The sequence below is a fragment of the Cynocephalus volans genome, chromosome 3, assembly GCF_027409185.1.
Source record: "Cynocephalus volans isolate mCynVol1 chromosome 3, mCynVol1.pri, whole genome shotgun sequence".
NCBI classification, from domain to species: Eukaryota; Metazoa; Chordata; class Mammalia; order Dermoptera; family Cynocephalidae; genus Cynocephalus; species Cynocephalus volans.
Window position 1 is genome coordinate 182894555 of NC_084462.1, and position 13977 is coordinate 182908531.

At 41.4% G+C, this 13977-nt stretch overlaps 1 protein-coding gene across 16 annotated transcripts in view; it reads left to right on the plus strand.

The window, feature by feature from the left end:
- Window positions 1-13977, plus strand: part of KLC1 (kinesin light chain 1) — a 57240-nt gene that overhangs the window by 22679 nt on the left and 20584 nt on the right. For all 16 annotated transcript variants that reach the window (XM_063089381.1, XM_063089384.1, XM_063089382.1 and 13 more), the window contains exons 5-12: window positions 261-486; window positions 3747-3834; window positions 4454-4555; window positions 6621-6794; window positions 6933-7032; window positions 10268-10317; window positions 10409-10476; window positions 12129-12237. In XM_063089381.1, coding sequence (XP_062945451.1) covers window positions 261-486; window positions 3747-3834; window positions 4454-4555; window positions 6621-6794; window positions 6933-7032; window positions 10268-10317; window positions 10409-10476; window positions 12129-12237 — 917 coding nt within the window. The remainder of the gene's footprint in view (window positions 1-260; window positions 487-3746; window positions 3835-4453; window positions 4556-6620; window positions 6795-6932; window positions 7033-10267; window positions 10318-10408; window positions 10477-12128; window positions 12238-13977) is intronic.

Consider the following 13977-nt stretch of genomic DNA (forward strand, 5'->3'; position numbering starts at 1 on the left):
TGCATAGCTCAGTGGGGTCTGTGGATTTTTACAGAGAAAGAAGTCAGAGTGACTTGTTTCTGTTAGCTTCACGGTGGCCTTGTCAGTGGACGTGCGCCTTCCCTGACCAGCCTGCCCAGGCAGTAGTAAGACAAGATTTAAATAGCATAGGGGCCAAGAACTAACTTGAACCAAAGCTAGTGAGGAAAATTTTAGACTAGCTGACTCATCTGGGTAATTTTCTGTAAAAACCCCTCTGACATGGAGCTTTCTTTGTGCAGTCCAGCAGCAGCACAGCAGCGCGGCCGCGGCTGCCCAGCAGGGCGGCTATGAGATCCCCGCACGGCTACGCACGCTCCACAACCTGGTGATCCAGTACGCCTCGCAGGGGCGCTACGAGGTGGCTGTGCCCCTCTGCAAGCAGGCCCTGGAGGACCTGGAGAAGACCTCGGGACACGACCACCCGGATGTGGCCACCATGCTCAACATCCTGGCCTTGGTGTACAGGCTAGTTGCTTTCATTTATCCACTGAATTTTACATGGAGACAGTATTTTTAACCAACTTGCCCCTTAAAATATATTTTTTAAAATCTGTATGAACTACTTTCCAACTTTGTCATCCACTTCTCTTCTTAACTGCCAAGATTAAATTCAAAATATTGAACAAGCTCTGTGGCATGGGTGTCACTGAGTCGGAACAGATGCTGCCTGTGACCACAGTTCAGCCTTTCTAGATTAGCTCACACACACTTCACTTGGGCCACCTAAGCTATTGGACTCTCTCCCAGAAGACTGTGTACTAGGTTTCTTTTGTCTAGAAGAGCCTTGGCACTTTGCCTGTCAGTACCCTTCCCACCTTCCAAGGCCTGGTTAACTCTGTCTCCTTTTGGGATCTAGGAGTCCACCTGCCTTTTGTCCCTTTTGTGCTCCCCTGACACTCATCTCTGCTAAAGGGCACCTGTGGGGAACACTGGGCACCAAGTTGTGTTATAGAAGAGTTGCTTTGACGTGGCGCCTGGGACAGAAAGGGGGCTGGAGCTGGAGGTGGGGTGACTGTCAGGGGCTTGTGTGAGGTCTTGGGGTGACAGCTGTGGAGAAAGAGGAGAGGTTGGGGCCTGGTGACACTTGAAGAGAAATGCAGTAATATAGCCATCCATGTGCATAAGTGGTTTCTTTAAAAAGAGTTTTTGAAAGTTGGTAAAGTAAAAACACATAAAAAAAAGTAAACACCCTTAACACTTCTTAGAGCGAGATCAGATCATGCTCTGCAACTCTATAGTTTGTTCACAGCAGTCTTTTTTTTTTTTTTTTTTTTTTTTGATGGCTGGCTGATACAGGGATTGAAACCAGATCTTGGTTTTATCAGCACCACACTCTACCCAACTGAGCTAACCTCCGGCCCATAGCAGTCTTTTTCCTGACTGCATTGTACTTTGTTTTATGGATACTCCAGAGATATTTTTGACCATTTTCTTGTTGATGGACATTCAGATTGTTTGCAAACTTTTACTGTAGGAATTCCTTGGCCACAGGTTTTGCATTTAACATCTTGATAGATTATGCTAAATTTCACTCCAAAAAGATTTTTTTAAAAGTTTATATGTCTAATACCAACATGTGAAAGTTTATGGACAATACTAGATATTATTTATATAAGTGAGTTAAATAAACATAACTGAGTTTCTTTATTGTTAAGTACATAAGCATGCATGGTCACACGCATGTCATTGTGCTGGGTGCTGGGGATTTGTTGGCCTGTCTTTAATCCTGTTTTTTTCCTTAACGTCATCATGAGAGTTTACCTATGCCAGTAAAAAGTTTGAAAAAAAATTAGAGGATATTTAAAATAAATATTTAAAAATAAATATTTAAAAATTATTTAATAAAATTTATCCTCTATCTGGACCATAACTCATCATTTCATCATTCTTATATTAAGGAACATGTAATTTTAAGCTTTTTTTGTCCATTAATATTGTACTGATGAACATCTTTCTAAGTTTTGTCCAAGATTTTGGATTTTTTTAGGATCAGTTTTAATAGGGTAGAGTATAAACATTTCACAGTTCTTGTTACATATTGTGGAGTTGTTTTTCAGAAAGAAAGTTTACACTCTGCTGCACTGCTACCAGCCTTGGCAGCATTTAGTAATCTCTTATTCTTTTTTTTTTTTTTTTTTTTTTTTAAAGATGACCGGTAAGGGGATCTTAACCCTTGACTTGGTGTTGTCAGCACCACACTCAGCCAGTGAGCGAACCGGCCATCCGTATATGGGAACCGAACCCGGGGCCTTGGTGTTGTCAGCACCGCACTCTACCGAGTGAGCCACGGGCCGGCCCCAGTAATCTCTTATTCTTTATCAGTGGATAAGTGGAGCACTATGTTTCAACTTGTATTTCTTTGATTATATATTTTTAGTCATTTATATCTTTCTTACCTTGCCCATTTTTCTATTAGGTTCTTTATGGTTATAATGTTATACTTTTGTTTTCATTATGAATTTGAATTTCCTGATAGGCTTGTTAAATCAGTGTGCTTGACCCCTCTCCCAGAGTTTCTGCCTCAGCAGGTCTGGGGAAGGTCTGGTTTCTAACAAGTTCCAGGTGAGGTTAATGGCTGTTGTTTTGGGGCCACACCTGAGAACCACTGCTTTACAGCTTGACATGACCTCGCTGTTGGCATTTTGTGACACGACATGTCATAATTTACTGAAATGCTTAGTATACCTCATCTTGCGTAGTTCTCACAACACTTAAATAAATTGGTTGTGTGTGTGTTTACTAGTTTTTGAAACTCTATTTGTACTTGAGGACTTTCACAAAAATTTTGAGGCAGCTTATAATGTGTAATAGGATGACTCAATTAAAAAAAAACAAAACCAAGAATGTTCTTGGTCAGAAGTGAGTGTGCTTCAAGGTTCTGGAAACCTTTTTTTTCTTTTTTGGGTGGCTGGCCAGTACAGGGATCGGAACCCTTCACCTTGGTGTTATCAACACCGTGCTTTAACCAACTGAGCTAACTGGCCAGTCCTGGAAGCCTTATTAACCCTTCTCATGTTCTGCAGGGCAAAGTCTTGCTGGGCAGCTATTACTACTCAATTGAGAAATAGGTATACTGAGTTTCAAAAGCAAGTAACTTGTTTGCAGTCACATCTGTAGTAAGTAGCACACTTAAACCAAGAGGGTCTGGGTCTGTTGGTGTGTCTGTTTTACCACAATCAAAAAAGATCCTTCATTCCTCCTTATCCAAGAAAATGGTGGCAACTTGTGTACCAAATTAAGACACTACAGTGTATTTACTTTAATTCTTACGGCAACACTGTGAGTTAGGTAATGTACTTAATGTGAAGATGGAAGGGCTGGGACTGCGGGAGGTTGCTGAATATACTCAACGCCACGCAGCCATTGACTGGCAGAGCCCAAGCTCAGACACTGGAATCTGTTCCATCTGATACCAAATGCAAGCTCCATTTCTTGTTCTAGACTGCCTCACTTATTCTGTGCAGGACAGCACTGCAGTGTGGGAACAGTATTGTCCCAGTGGTGTAGATGGGAGGGCCATGTTCAGAAGCTAATCAGGTCTGATTCCAGAACTCACCTTACAGCACATTTATTGATGGATTTCCTTCCAATCTTTTTCTCCTGCATAGGGTTGTTTTATCTTTAAATAGTTGAAGCTTGACTTTTATTTCTATAGTTCCAAAATTGCATTTGAGAAAGATGTAGTAATCTATGTCTAAAACACTTAATATGTGTTTTCAATTTAGGGATCAGAATAAATACAAAGACGCAGCTAATCTACTGAATGACGCCTTGGCTATCCGTGAAAAAACTTTGGGCAAAGACCATCCCGCGGTTTGTATATCTGATTCTTCCATTCTTTTTATGTTTTGTTTTGCCCAGTATGTTTTTTTGTTCATCTCATTTTAATATTAAACTCAACAGGGAAGGTTTAAGAGCTGCCTTTTCCCTGGATGATACAGGTAAGTCTTCACTTCCTCAGTGTCACTGACAAGCTTCAGTGTCAGTGGCGCTGATATTTAGCATCTGCCAGTGCACACTGAGTTTGTTTAAAACCACCACCTCAAATGGATCACCCACTGTATATTTTGATCCTAAATCAAATTGCATGTACTTCTATAAATTTTTTTCTCAAGAATTTATATTGTCTTTTTCTTAAAATCTGGTGAGATTTGCACACAGGTCTATTTTGGTTGGCTTTGTGGCTTCCAGGGAAATAAAAAAAATCAAGATCATCTTGTTGATATTGATTTGTTCACTTTTAATATTCTGCAGAGTTACTTTGTATAATCTATATTATAATGAATTGCTTTTTTAAACTGGAGTCATATTCTTTTATCCAATTAAGAGTGCTTTATGGTACATGTTGAATATAAATGAATACGTGATTTATAAAGGTATACTCTATTTTGTTATCTTTTACTATTCTTAGTGGTTCTCTCTGTGTTGGTAGGTGGCAGCAACTTTGAATAACCTTGCAGTCCTTTATGGTAAAAGAGGGAAGTACAAAGAAGCCGAGCCGTTGTGTAAGAGAGCTCTGGAGATCAGAGAAAAGGTGCAAAAGATAAGGGGTTCTTGTTCTCTGAGATTTAATTTTTTTGTTTCTTAAAAAGTATTTCAGTTGTAAGTTTTGAGAAATGACCACTGTGATATGTCATTACTGAAAATAACTTATTTAATAAGGTGGACTGCCCACAGAACAAAGTCAGGTTGTCTCAGACAAATCAACACTTGAGACCTGTTAAGAGGGATGTACGTTCAGAAAGGTGTGGCCCTGAACATGCGTGTCCTTTGGAGCCTGCTGTGGCCAGGCAAGGCCTCTGGCTGAAGACGGGATTTCTGGGGACGGGAGTGAAAGCATGGGGCATTGCATTGGAAAGTGGGGCATGTCCTTGTCTGCAGGGAAAACATTATGTTACGTTATAGTTTAAAAATAGATTCACCAAATATGCTTTATGAAATGTAAAAGATGAAATAGTTTTAGAACTGAAGATTAACTCAGAGCTATAGACTAAGGCAATGTCATGGATATTTAATGCCAGCTGCTATAGTTTATGGTAATTAGGTATTGGAAAAAAATGTTACTTGTTCATTTCAGCAGTACTCCCTATGACTGTTCAGTTGTTATGGAGATTCAGGTATTAGGTCCCTCCCATGAATGACCAGGGTAATGTTTCAACTTGGTAATTTTTGGATTATTTATCACAAAAGATTGATCACTTAATTTTGAGCCATATTGCAAGGAATTGGGGAGAGAAAATGAAAAGTGGCTTATTACCAAATTATACAGGTAATACTTTATCATGCTGTCATCTGCGTGATATTTATGAAATAAACTGGTCATCTTTTGAGTGGGCTGGGGTTAAAATCAGGGAAAACACAAAAGTATCAAATTAAGGATTATGAACCGTATATGATGATCTTCCAAATTCATTCATATATTTGCTCTTTCATTCATCTGGAGCCCCCTGCTTGGAGGTGGCAGGCCCTCCCCAGGGAGCACAGGCCTTGGGACCACAGGGTACATTTCCTCTATGATGGAGCTCTAGGAGAGTATGGAGTGGGGGCTCCTCCAGGTCCAGGGCTTGGGGGGCATTGGGATGGCTTCCCAGAGCAGGTCATGTTTGAATTGTATCTTGAATAACTGAGTTAAATGTTTCCCAGGCATGCAGAGGTAGGGAATGCAGACCGGGATGGATGCATGCCTCCCTGGTTACTGCAAAGCTGAGAGAGCAAATCACTTGTTTATGGTACCAAGAGAGGAGGCTAGTGTCCATTCATCCTTCTATGTGCCGGACACCTTTCTAGATGCTGAGATGACGATGGTGAAGTAGAGAGACAAGGAATTTGCGCTTTTGGGGCTTACATTGTAATGGGTGAGAGTCAGGCAGTAAAGGATAAACTAGATCGTTCTAGGTAGTGATACTTGCAAAGAAAGAAAGAACAACCAGGTGATAGGCTTGTTGAGTTAATTGGGTGGGGGTAGGGCGAGGTCTCCCGTAACTTGGAGATAGGGAAGCCCCCACCCCCCAGGAGGAATGAAGCGAGCCCTGGAGGATAAGTAGTGACAGGGAGGAGTAGTGTGTTCTGAGCAGCTGGGACAGAGGGTTTGGGCTTTCAGAAATCAGCAGTCAAACCAACACAGTCTGTATAAAACCCAGCTTCCTCTTCTCCAAAATGTGCATCATAGTGGTACATAAGGATTATTCTAAGAATTTAACAACTTGGGGCTGACGGATTAGCTCAGTTGATTAGAGTATGATGTTATAACACCAATGTCAATGGTTCGGATTCCTGTACTGGCCAGCTGCAAAAAAAAGGAAAAGAATTAATAACTTAAAGTGGCTAAAGGAAATTAGAACAGTTCCTCCCCTTAAGAGTGAGAATTCAACAAATTTGGTTATTTTTATTATTGTAACGCAAAGCGCGCCATTTAAGAGTTTTAAGCCTGGGTGTATAGCACAGTCATGTTTATGTTTTTGAAATATCCTTCTGACAGTGGGTGGAAAATGGATCGGATGGTAGGGAAACAAGCATTTCCCTTTTTTTGGTGGCTGGCTCGTAAGAGGATCTGATCCCTTGACCTGTGTACGTGTTTCTGATAACTTTTTTATTCCCAGGTTTTGGGAAAGGATCACCCTGATGTTGCCAAGCAGTTAAATAACTTGGCTTTACTGTGCCAGAACCAGGGCAAGTATGAAGAGGTAGAATATTATTATCAAAGAGCTCTCGAGATCTACCAGACAAAACTGGGACCTGATGACCCCAATGTGGCCAAGACGAAAAATAACCTGGTATGTTGAGAGAGGAGCAGCTCAACGGTTGTGGCTAGTATTGCACTCGTTCCCAAATCCAGATGTTTCATATTTTAACCATAGTTAAAATGTATGCTTTATTTGCATGTGAAGGACACTAAATACTTTATTTTATAGGCATCCTGCTATCTGAAACAAGGAAAGTTCAAGCAAGCAGAGACTCTGTACAAAGAGATTCTCACTCGTGCGCATGAAAGGGAGTTTGGTTCTGTAGATGGTAAGAAATATACTCCTGTTTCTAAGCAGACATAATTGGATAATGCATTAAAAATAGTGATTTCCAGCTTGAACTGGGTAATACCCAAGTCATCACAGTATTTTCAAGATAGAATTTAACTTGAATTTTAGAAACATTTTTCTGAACAGAAGAAAGCACATGGCACAGGCTAGGTATTCATTCACTTATTTGCCTGCTCATTCATTTGTTGCTCAGTAAATGTTAGCGAGCGCCTCCTATGTGTGCCATGCCTGGGCATCACTGATAACTCGGTGAGGGACGAGCCTCGTGTGGTGGGGGGCTCAGGGCCACAGCTTTCTGTGCTGCCTCTCTCGAGTCTGTGCTTCAGGCGCGACCTAGACCCATTCACTCTAGAAAACCTTCCTGGAGCCATTCATACTGTCTAGAATCTTTCTGTGATCCTCCATTGGCTCTCCAGGTATGGCTAGGGTCCAGCAGCTCAGCACACCTGGGAGCCTGTCCAGAAGCGCATATCCTCCACTGTACCCCAAAGCTGCTGGATTGCTTGACTGTCTTAAAGACATGTCTCTTTTATAGTCCTTAAAGTAATATAAGTGCTTAATATACAGTAATGGAATAAACGTTTTATAGGATTTAAATTGCTCAATCAGGGGCCAGCCCGTGGCTCACTTGGGAGAGCGTGGTGCTGATAACACCAAATCAAGGGTTAAGATCCCCTTACTGGTCATCTCTTAAAAATAAATAAATACATAAATAAATAAATTGCTCAATCAAAAATACTTGTGTGTTGGGCTGGCTGGTTAGCTCAGTTGGTTAAAGTGCAGCCTTATAACACCAATGTCATAGGTTCGGATCTCCTTACCAGCCAGCCACCCAAAAAAAAAAAACCAAAAGAAAACTTGTGTGTTAATTATTTTTTTCCATCAGGTATTACATAAGGCATTCAGAATGAGGACAGTTGTTACTAGTGAGGGAAACCTTAGAATGCAGAGGGAAAGAGGTGTTTTGGTTAACTTTTATATATGTACATATACATGTTTTGGTCCATTGACGCATTTTATTTGTATGAATTTATTATATCCCTAGAAAAAGAATTCCAGGATTTTCCCTCTTATGTGTTTTCTTTTTTTTGTTCCTTTTTAAAATTTTTCTTATTTGTCCTTTCTCCTGTGTATTTGCATTTTGCTTCTTTACAGTCCCTAAAGCCAGCTGAGGGTGTCAGTACAATGAAACCAAACTAATGGGATGGGAGCAAATTATTCTGCCATTTTTCTAGATCTTTGAGTTGCACATCAAACCTGGGGCTGACCACTCCGCACTTGTTTAATCTGCCTGTGAGGCTCACAGCGATTTCCCCAGCTCTGATCATCAGTGTTTTCAGATTCGCCGGTGTACCATGCTTCCTCATCTCAGTCAGAGACCGAACCGTGACGTTGGAGCAGGGCCGTCTGCCTCTCTTCGGCATCGCTGGTGCTCTTGAGAGCATCGGCCAGCACATTCCTGTGCGAAGATGGTGGAAAGAGGGTCAATAAATATTTTCTTTTATCAAGAGTTTCTAGAAACTGCTTTTGAAAAATCTTTCAAAAGTGTATTTTTTTCTTTTAATGATTGGGGCATAAGTCTCTTTTATGATCAAAATATATGCGTAGTAGTGCCTCGGATTCATTAGTCTGAAAATGGGTTCTGTTTGCAGTTGTGCAGCAGGTAGGAATAGCTCCTTTTTCACTTGGAGCTTTACAGTTTGCAGAGAGTTTTCCCATCCTTATATAACTGTGGAGGCTTTGCTGATTTTGTAGTGATTCTGGGCCATCTCCTTAGTGCTTCTTTTCAAAAATTCTACTCTTATAGTAGACTTGTTTCCTTGTGATTTGCTAGCTTTCTTCTGCTAAAAATAGCATGAGGTCCAGTTATTTGGGTTATGGTTTTCTATACTTGGATTCATCCTCCATGCAAATGTTAAAACATAAGACAGAAAGGCATTTTTCCCCCCTTTGGTAAGATGCAAATATGTCCTATTGTGGTGTCATTTCATGACCTTCAGCATCACATTAGCATTCTGTTGCTCATAGTGCATGTGTTGAGATTGATGACCTGGCTCGTCAGCAGGAAATCAAGCTATGTTAGCTGTGGAATATACTTGTATCCTAGCAATAGAATTTGTTTGGTAGGTATAGCTAAAACTGCCCTAAATAGCGGGGTTAGTAAGTTTTAAGTACTGTTTACTTTTTTAAAACCAACATTTCAAATTAGTTCTACTCATCTCTCATGACATGACAAATAATTGTAATAATGTCTATAAAGCACTTAACCATGTACTAGTCACTAGGCTCAGCAGTTTAAATGTGTAATCTCACTTTCACAACAGTCCTGTGAAGTGGGTAAAACATTACCCCATTTTAGAAGCAGGGACACCACAGACTGGGGTTGGGTGGCTGATAGGTGGTTGGACTGGGGCTGAAGTGTGGGTCTCTTTTTCCAGAGCCCATAATGTGTCCTCATTGCAGGAAGTCTCAAAAAATCATGCAGAGACAGGAACCTGAGAATCACCCAGATACATGCCTGACATTTGTAGTGTCCTTTCTCCCTCCTGAACCTGTGGAGTTACACAGCTGAAACCGCAATCCACCCGGAACCACGGACGCCACTTACTTTCTTCACTTTTTTAGCTTAAGTACTTTTCATGTTATAACAGTTTTCATAAACGTCATTTTTAAGATTGCTCTTTTCTCCATGGCCTGGGTCTTTGGTTGTCTAGAAATTCCAGTGAGTGGTATGTGTTATTGTTCTGAGAAGTTAAGACTTTGAAGGAATATTGATTTGTATCTTTTCTGCTTTGCTGCCAACATCTTATTACTTTTTCTTAGACTTTTGTTTAATGCCAGCTTGCTCAAATTCCAAATATTTCTAGGTGTTATTTGAGGATCTAGCATTTAAAGAGTTCCATTACAGGGCCTTAGCATGTGTCAGGGGTTTGGACAGTTGCTTACTCTGTTTCAGTGCATTCGATTCTGCTTCTTGTGTCCCTGGCGCTAGATGCCAGTGGCCGTCTCTTACTTGTTTCTTGGTGTCCAGTTCTGTCTTCCATAGGCTTTCTCCATTGTGAACTTAATCTGTCCAAAATGTAAGTAGTAATACCTAAGAAGAATCATACAGGAAACAAAACAAAAACTTGGCACTCACTGAAACTTAACAATTTCTATTCTACTTAGCAGGCTCTCTTCTTGTTTACAGCATGTATTTTTTTCTTCCCTAGATGAAAATAAACCTATTTGGATGCATGCTGAAGAAAGAGAAGAGTGCAAAGTAAGGACGTATACTCCTTTGAGAGATTTTCTAAATCAGATATACTGCACTCAAGATCATTATTCATTTGATGTTATTTGTTATGATTTAGGGGAAGCAGAAGGATGGGACATCTTTTGGAGAGTATGGTGGCTGGTATAAAGCCTGCAAAGTTGATAGGTATGTCTGGATCCCCAAGTGAAAAAGCAGGGGAGGCAAAGTGTTCTAAAGGGAAGCTTGTGAATGACCAAACACACAAAGTTCCTTTATGGTGTTGTGGCCATAGTCCTATATACTTCCCAAATTCCAACTTAAAAACACCACTAACTTTGTAAATGAGATCATTTACAAATACAAAACCCACAGTAATGTAATGGGTTCTGTCCATTAACATTGTTTTGTCCAAGAATAACTACCTAAGGGAAGGCAAAGGAGTTACCTGCATAGGAAAACCAGCATGTAAGGTAGCCATTGTAGCAAACTCATGGCAAGCAGGCCGGCAGACTGGAAAAGCCAGCCATTGACCAGCCTTTCTCTGGGCAGCGGGCAGAGACTGACGTGCACACAGCCCTCAGGACCTCTGTGCTCTGCAGAGGGGAGTGTAGCCCCTCTGTGGTCACCCTCTGCTGGCCTCATCACCTGAGCCCCAAGCTTTCTGTGCTTATTGCCTGCACACACTGAGTGGTGTCTGCTGGCCTGAGGGGCACACCCCGTCTGCTGTATTTTTCCTATCTCACCTTTCCTCCTCCCATAAGACTTGGCTTACCACTCATCTGTTTCAGGAAAACTCTCTGAAACTTAGCTTGGAATACATACCTCTCCCTTGAGTTCCTCATAGTATTTACCAATATATTAAATTTCTATCTTGTATTTCTCCCACTATTGTGTAATTGTCTCAAAGACTTGGAGAATAGAGCTTCTTTATTTCTGTACCTAAAGTGCCTATCGTTAGTAAGAGAAAAAAAAAATCTCTTGAAGTACATTTCTATACTAAAATGAATCTAGGTTTGTTTCTAGTTCTTTTAGCAAGACTGATCTGTCAAGAATACAGCAACACGGGCTGGCCTGTTAGCTAAGTTGGTTAGAGCATGGTGTTGTAACACCAAGGTCAAGGGTTTGGATCCCCGTACAGGTCAGCTGCCAAAAAACAAACAAAGAATACAGCAACACGACCATCCTGTCAACCATCCAGTCTGCTCCCTTTATACATGAGGCATCTGTCCTTTCTGAAGGCTCCTGCTGACGTTGACATTCTGGTGGGCTCCACTCTTCCCCCTCAGCTTGTGGAAGGACAGGAGCATGTGAGCAGCCAACATTAGGAACACTGTCCTCATGGCCTGGCCGATTAATTCAGTTTGTCAGAGTGTGGTGCCGACAACACCAAGGTCCAGGGTTCCATCCCTGTACTAGCCAGCACCAAAAACAAAACAAAAACACTGTCCTCATTACTGTAGGACCAGACTAAGCTTTGCCTCCAAGGGGAAGCAAACTGATCAACAGACACATTCAGCCCAAACGTTTCTGTTTACAGAGTGGCCAGTGGCCTGTGAGAGTGGCCCCAGCCTGGATGGAGCACAGTGCCAGGTGGGCCGCAGGTGCTGTCCACAGGAATCCCCAGGGTCAGCACACCACTGCAAGGCAGGGCTGCTTGAGATGGAAGAACACTTCAGAGTTCTGTGGTTACAGAAAGTACCATAGAAAGTTAAAGTATATCATAACCAAACATAAGTCTGTTAGTCCTTTAGATTGTCAGAGGATCAGAATGCTGTTGATAGCAGTTGTTCTAAAATTTAAATTTAATAGTTCTGTATGTCATATGCTTTCTTTTATAGTCCAACAGTTACAACTACTTTAAAAAACCTTGGGGCACTTTACAGACGCCAAGGCAAGTTTGAGGCCGCAGAAACATTAGAAGAAGCTGCCATGAGGTCACGTAAGCAGGTGAGTCAGATGCCTTCTGTCTTTAGTGTTCTCTTCTACATGACTTTTATTGAAGGCTAGGCTTAGAAATAGAAAACTGAATATTTTAGTTTGTACAAATAAAGTTACATTGTGCTTTTTCTATTGTGAGGTATATGCAGTAGAAACAAGTTATAGTGTTTAAAAGACTGTTAATGTAACAACAAGAGCATGAGCAGCAAAGGAAAAACTGGATCAGTTGCATTCACTAAAGTCAAAAATTTTGGTACATCCAGGGAGGGACACCATGAAGAAAGTGAAAGGACAACCTGCACGATGGGCGAATATATGTGCAAACCACATATCATTTAGGGTCTAGTATCCAGAATGTATAAAGACAAAAAGATAACCCAATTAAAAAATGAGCAAAGGTCCTGAAGAGACACTTCTCAGAAGATGACGTACAGCTGGCCCACAATCCCGTGTAGAGATGCTCACCAGCATGAGGTGTTAGGGAAACGCAGATAAAACCACAGTGAGACCCTCCCTCCTACCCACTAGGATGGCTGTAATAAAAACAGAACAAATGGAAGATAACAGGCGTGCAGGAGGAGGCAGAGAACGTGGAGCCCTCGTACATTGATGGTGGGAATGTAAAATGGCACAGCTTCTGTGGAAAACAGTAGTTTGGCCGATTAAACTTAGGAATTGAACTCACGTGCTCAAAACAATAGTCTGTTCTCATTATTTGAGGTAGTTAAGTTCTATAAATCACATGAACGCTGAATTAGCAAATACAGAACCATTTCCCTTAGGCGAAAATATAGAATTAGGTTCCTGTGAGTCTTGCTTTGTGTGTTTCTGTTTCAGGACACCTTATTTAGTGTATGTTATTGATTCACTAACATGGAACTGTGGCCAGCAGCACTATAGCTTGGGCCTCCACGGAGCTTCTCTAACACACTGATGTTCTCGATAAGGCCCGTCACAGCTTTGCGCTTAGGAGCACTAGGTGGCACTTCAGCACTGTGCTTGGGAGCTGTTTTGGACAGCAAAATCACCAACAAAAAGCACAAAAATGTGAAAAAAGTGGCACTAAACAGACTGAGAGGAGCGCTTGTTTACAGTATGAGAGCTGAGACAGGAGAGGTGTTGACAATCTAGACTTTGTTTTAGTTTTTCAGATCATGTTTATAAAAGGAGCAAAGTATAGAAAGAGAAACTTCTGGAGTTGCAGAAAGGACTGGCTAATTAAAGAAAGGAATTGCTAGTGCTTTACTGAGAATGGCCCCCTCGCCACAGTGCTGCATTGCTGTAGGAGTCCCGGCAGCTGTGGTCTGTTTTGGGGTTTGTGCCTCACGAGGAGGAAACTGGGAGAGCCAGGGAAGATATGCGGTACCTGCACGAGCGTGTTCTGCGCCCACTCAGAGCACACAGCCTATCGCATCTTGGTCACCGCAAAGCACGAGATACACATGGAGAACGTCCCTGTTAGATTTTAGTGCTGGTATGTTTTCACTCAAATATGGGTGAAATAATCATTGAAAAAGTAAGGTGCGTGCTCTCACTGCTGACTGCTGTCCAGAAGTGTGAAAGTTTGCTCTTATAATGCCTCTTGGGAATTAGCAGCTAGTTTCTTTTTAAAAAGTTATACTGAGAAGAAAGTAATTCATGAGTTTTCAATCATATTCTTATTTTGGAAGCTGAACCCCCCGGGGACTTAATGTCAAAACCTGGGCATTTTCCTAGCATCTTATGAAACTTTTCAGACATAGAGAAAAG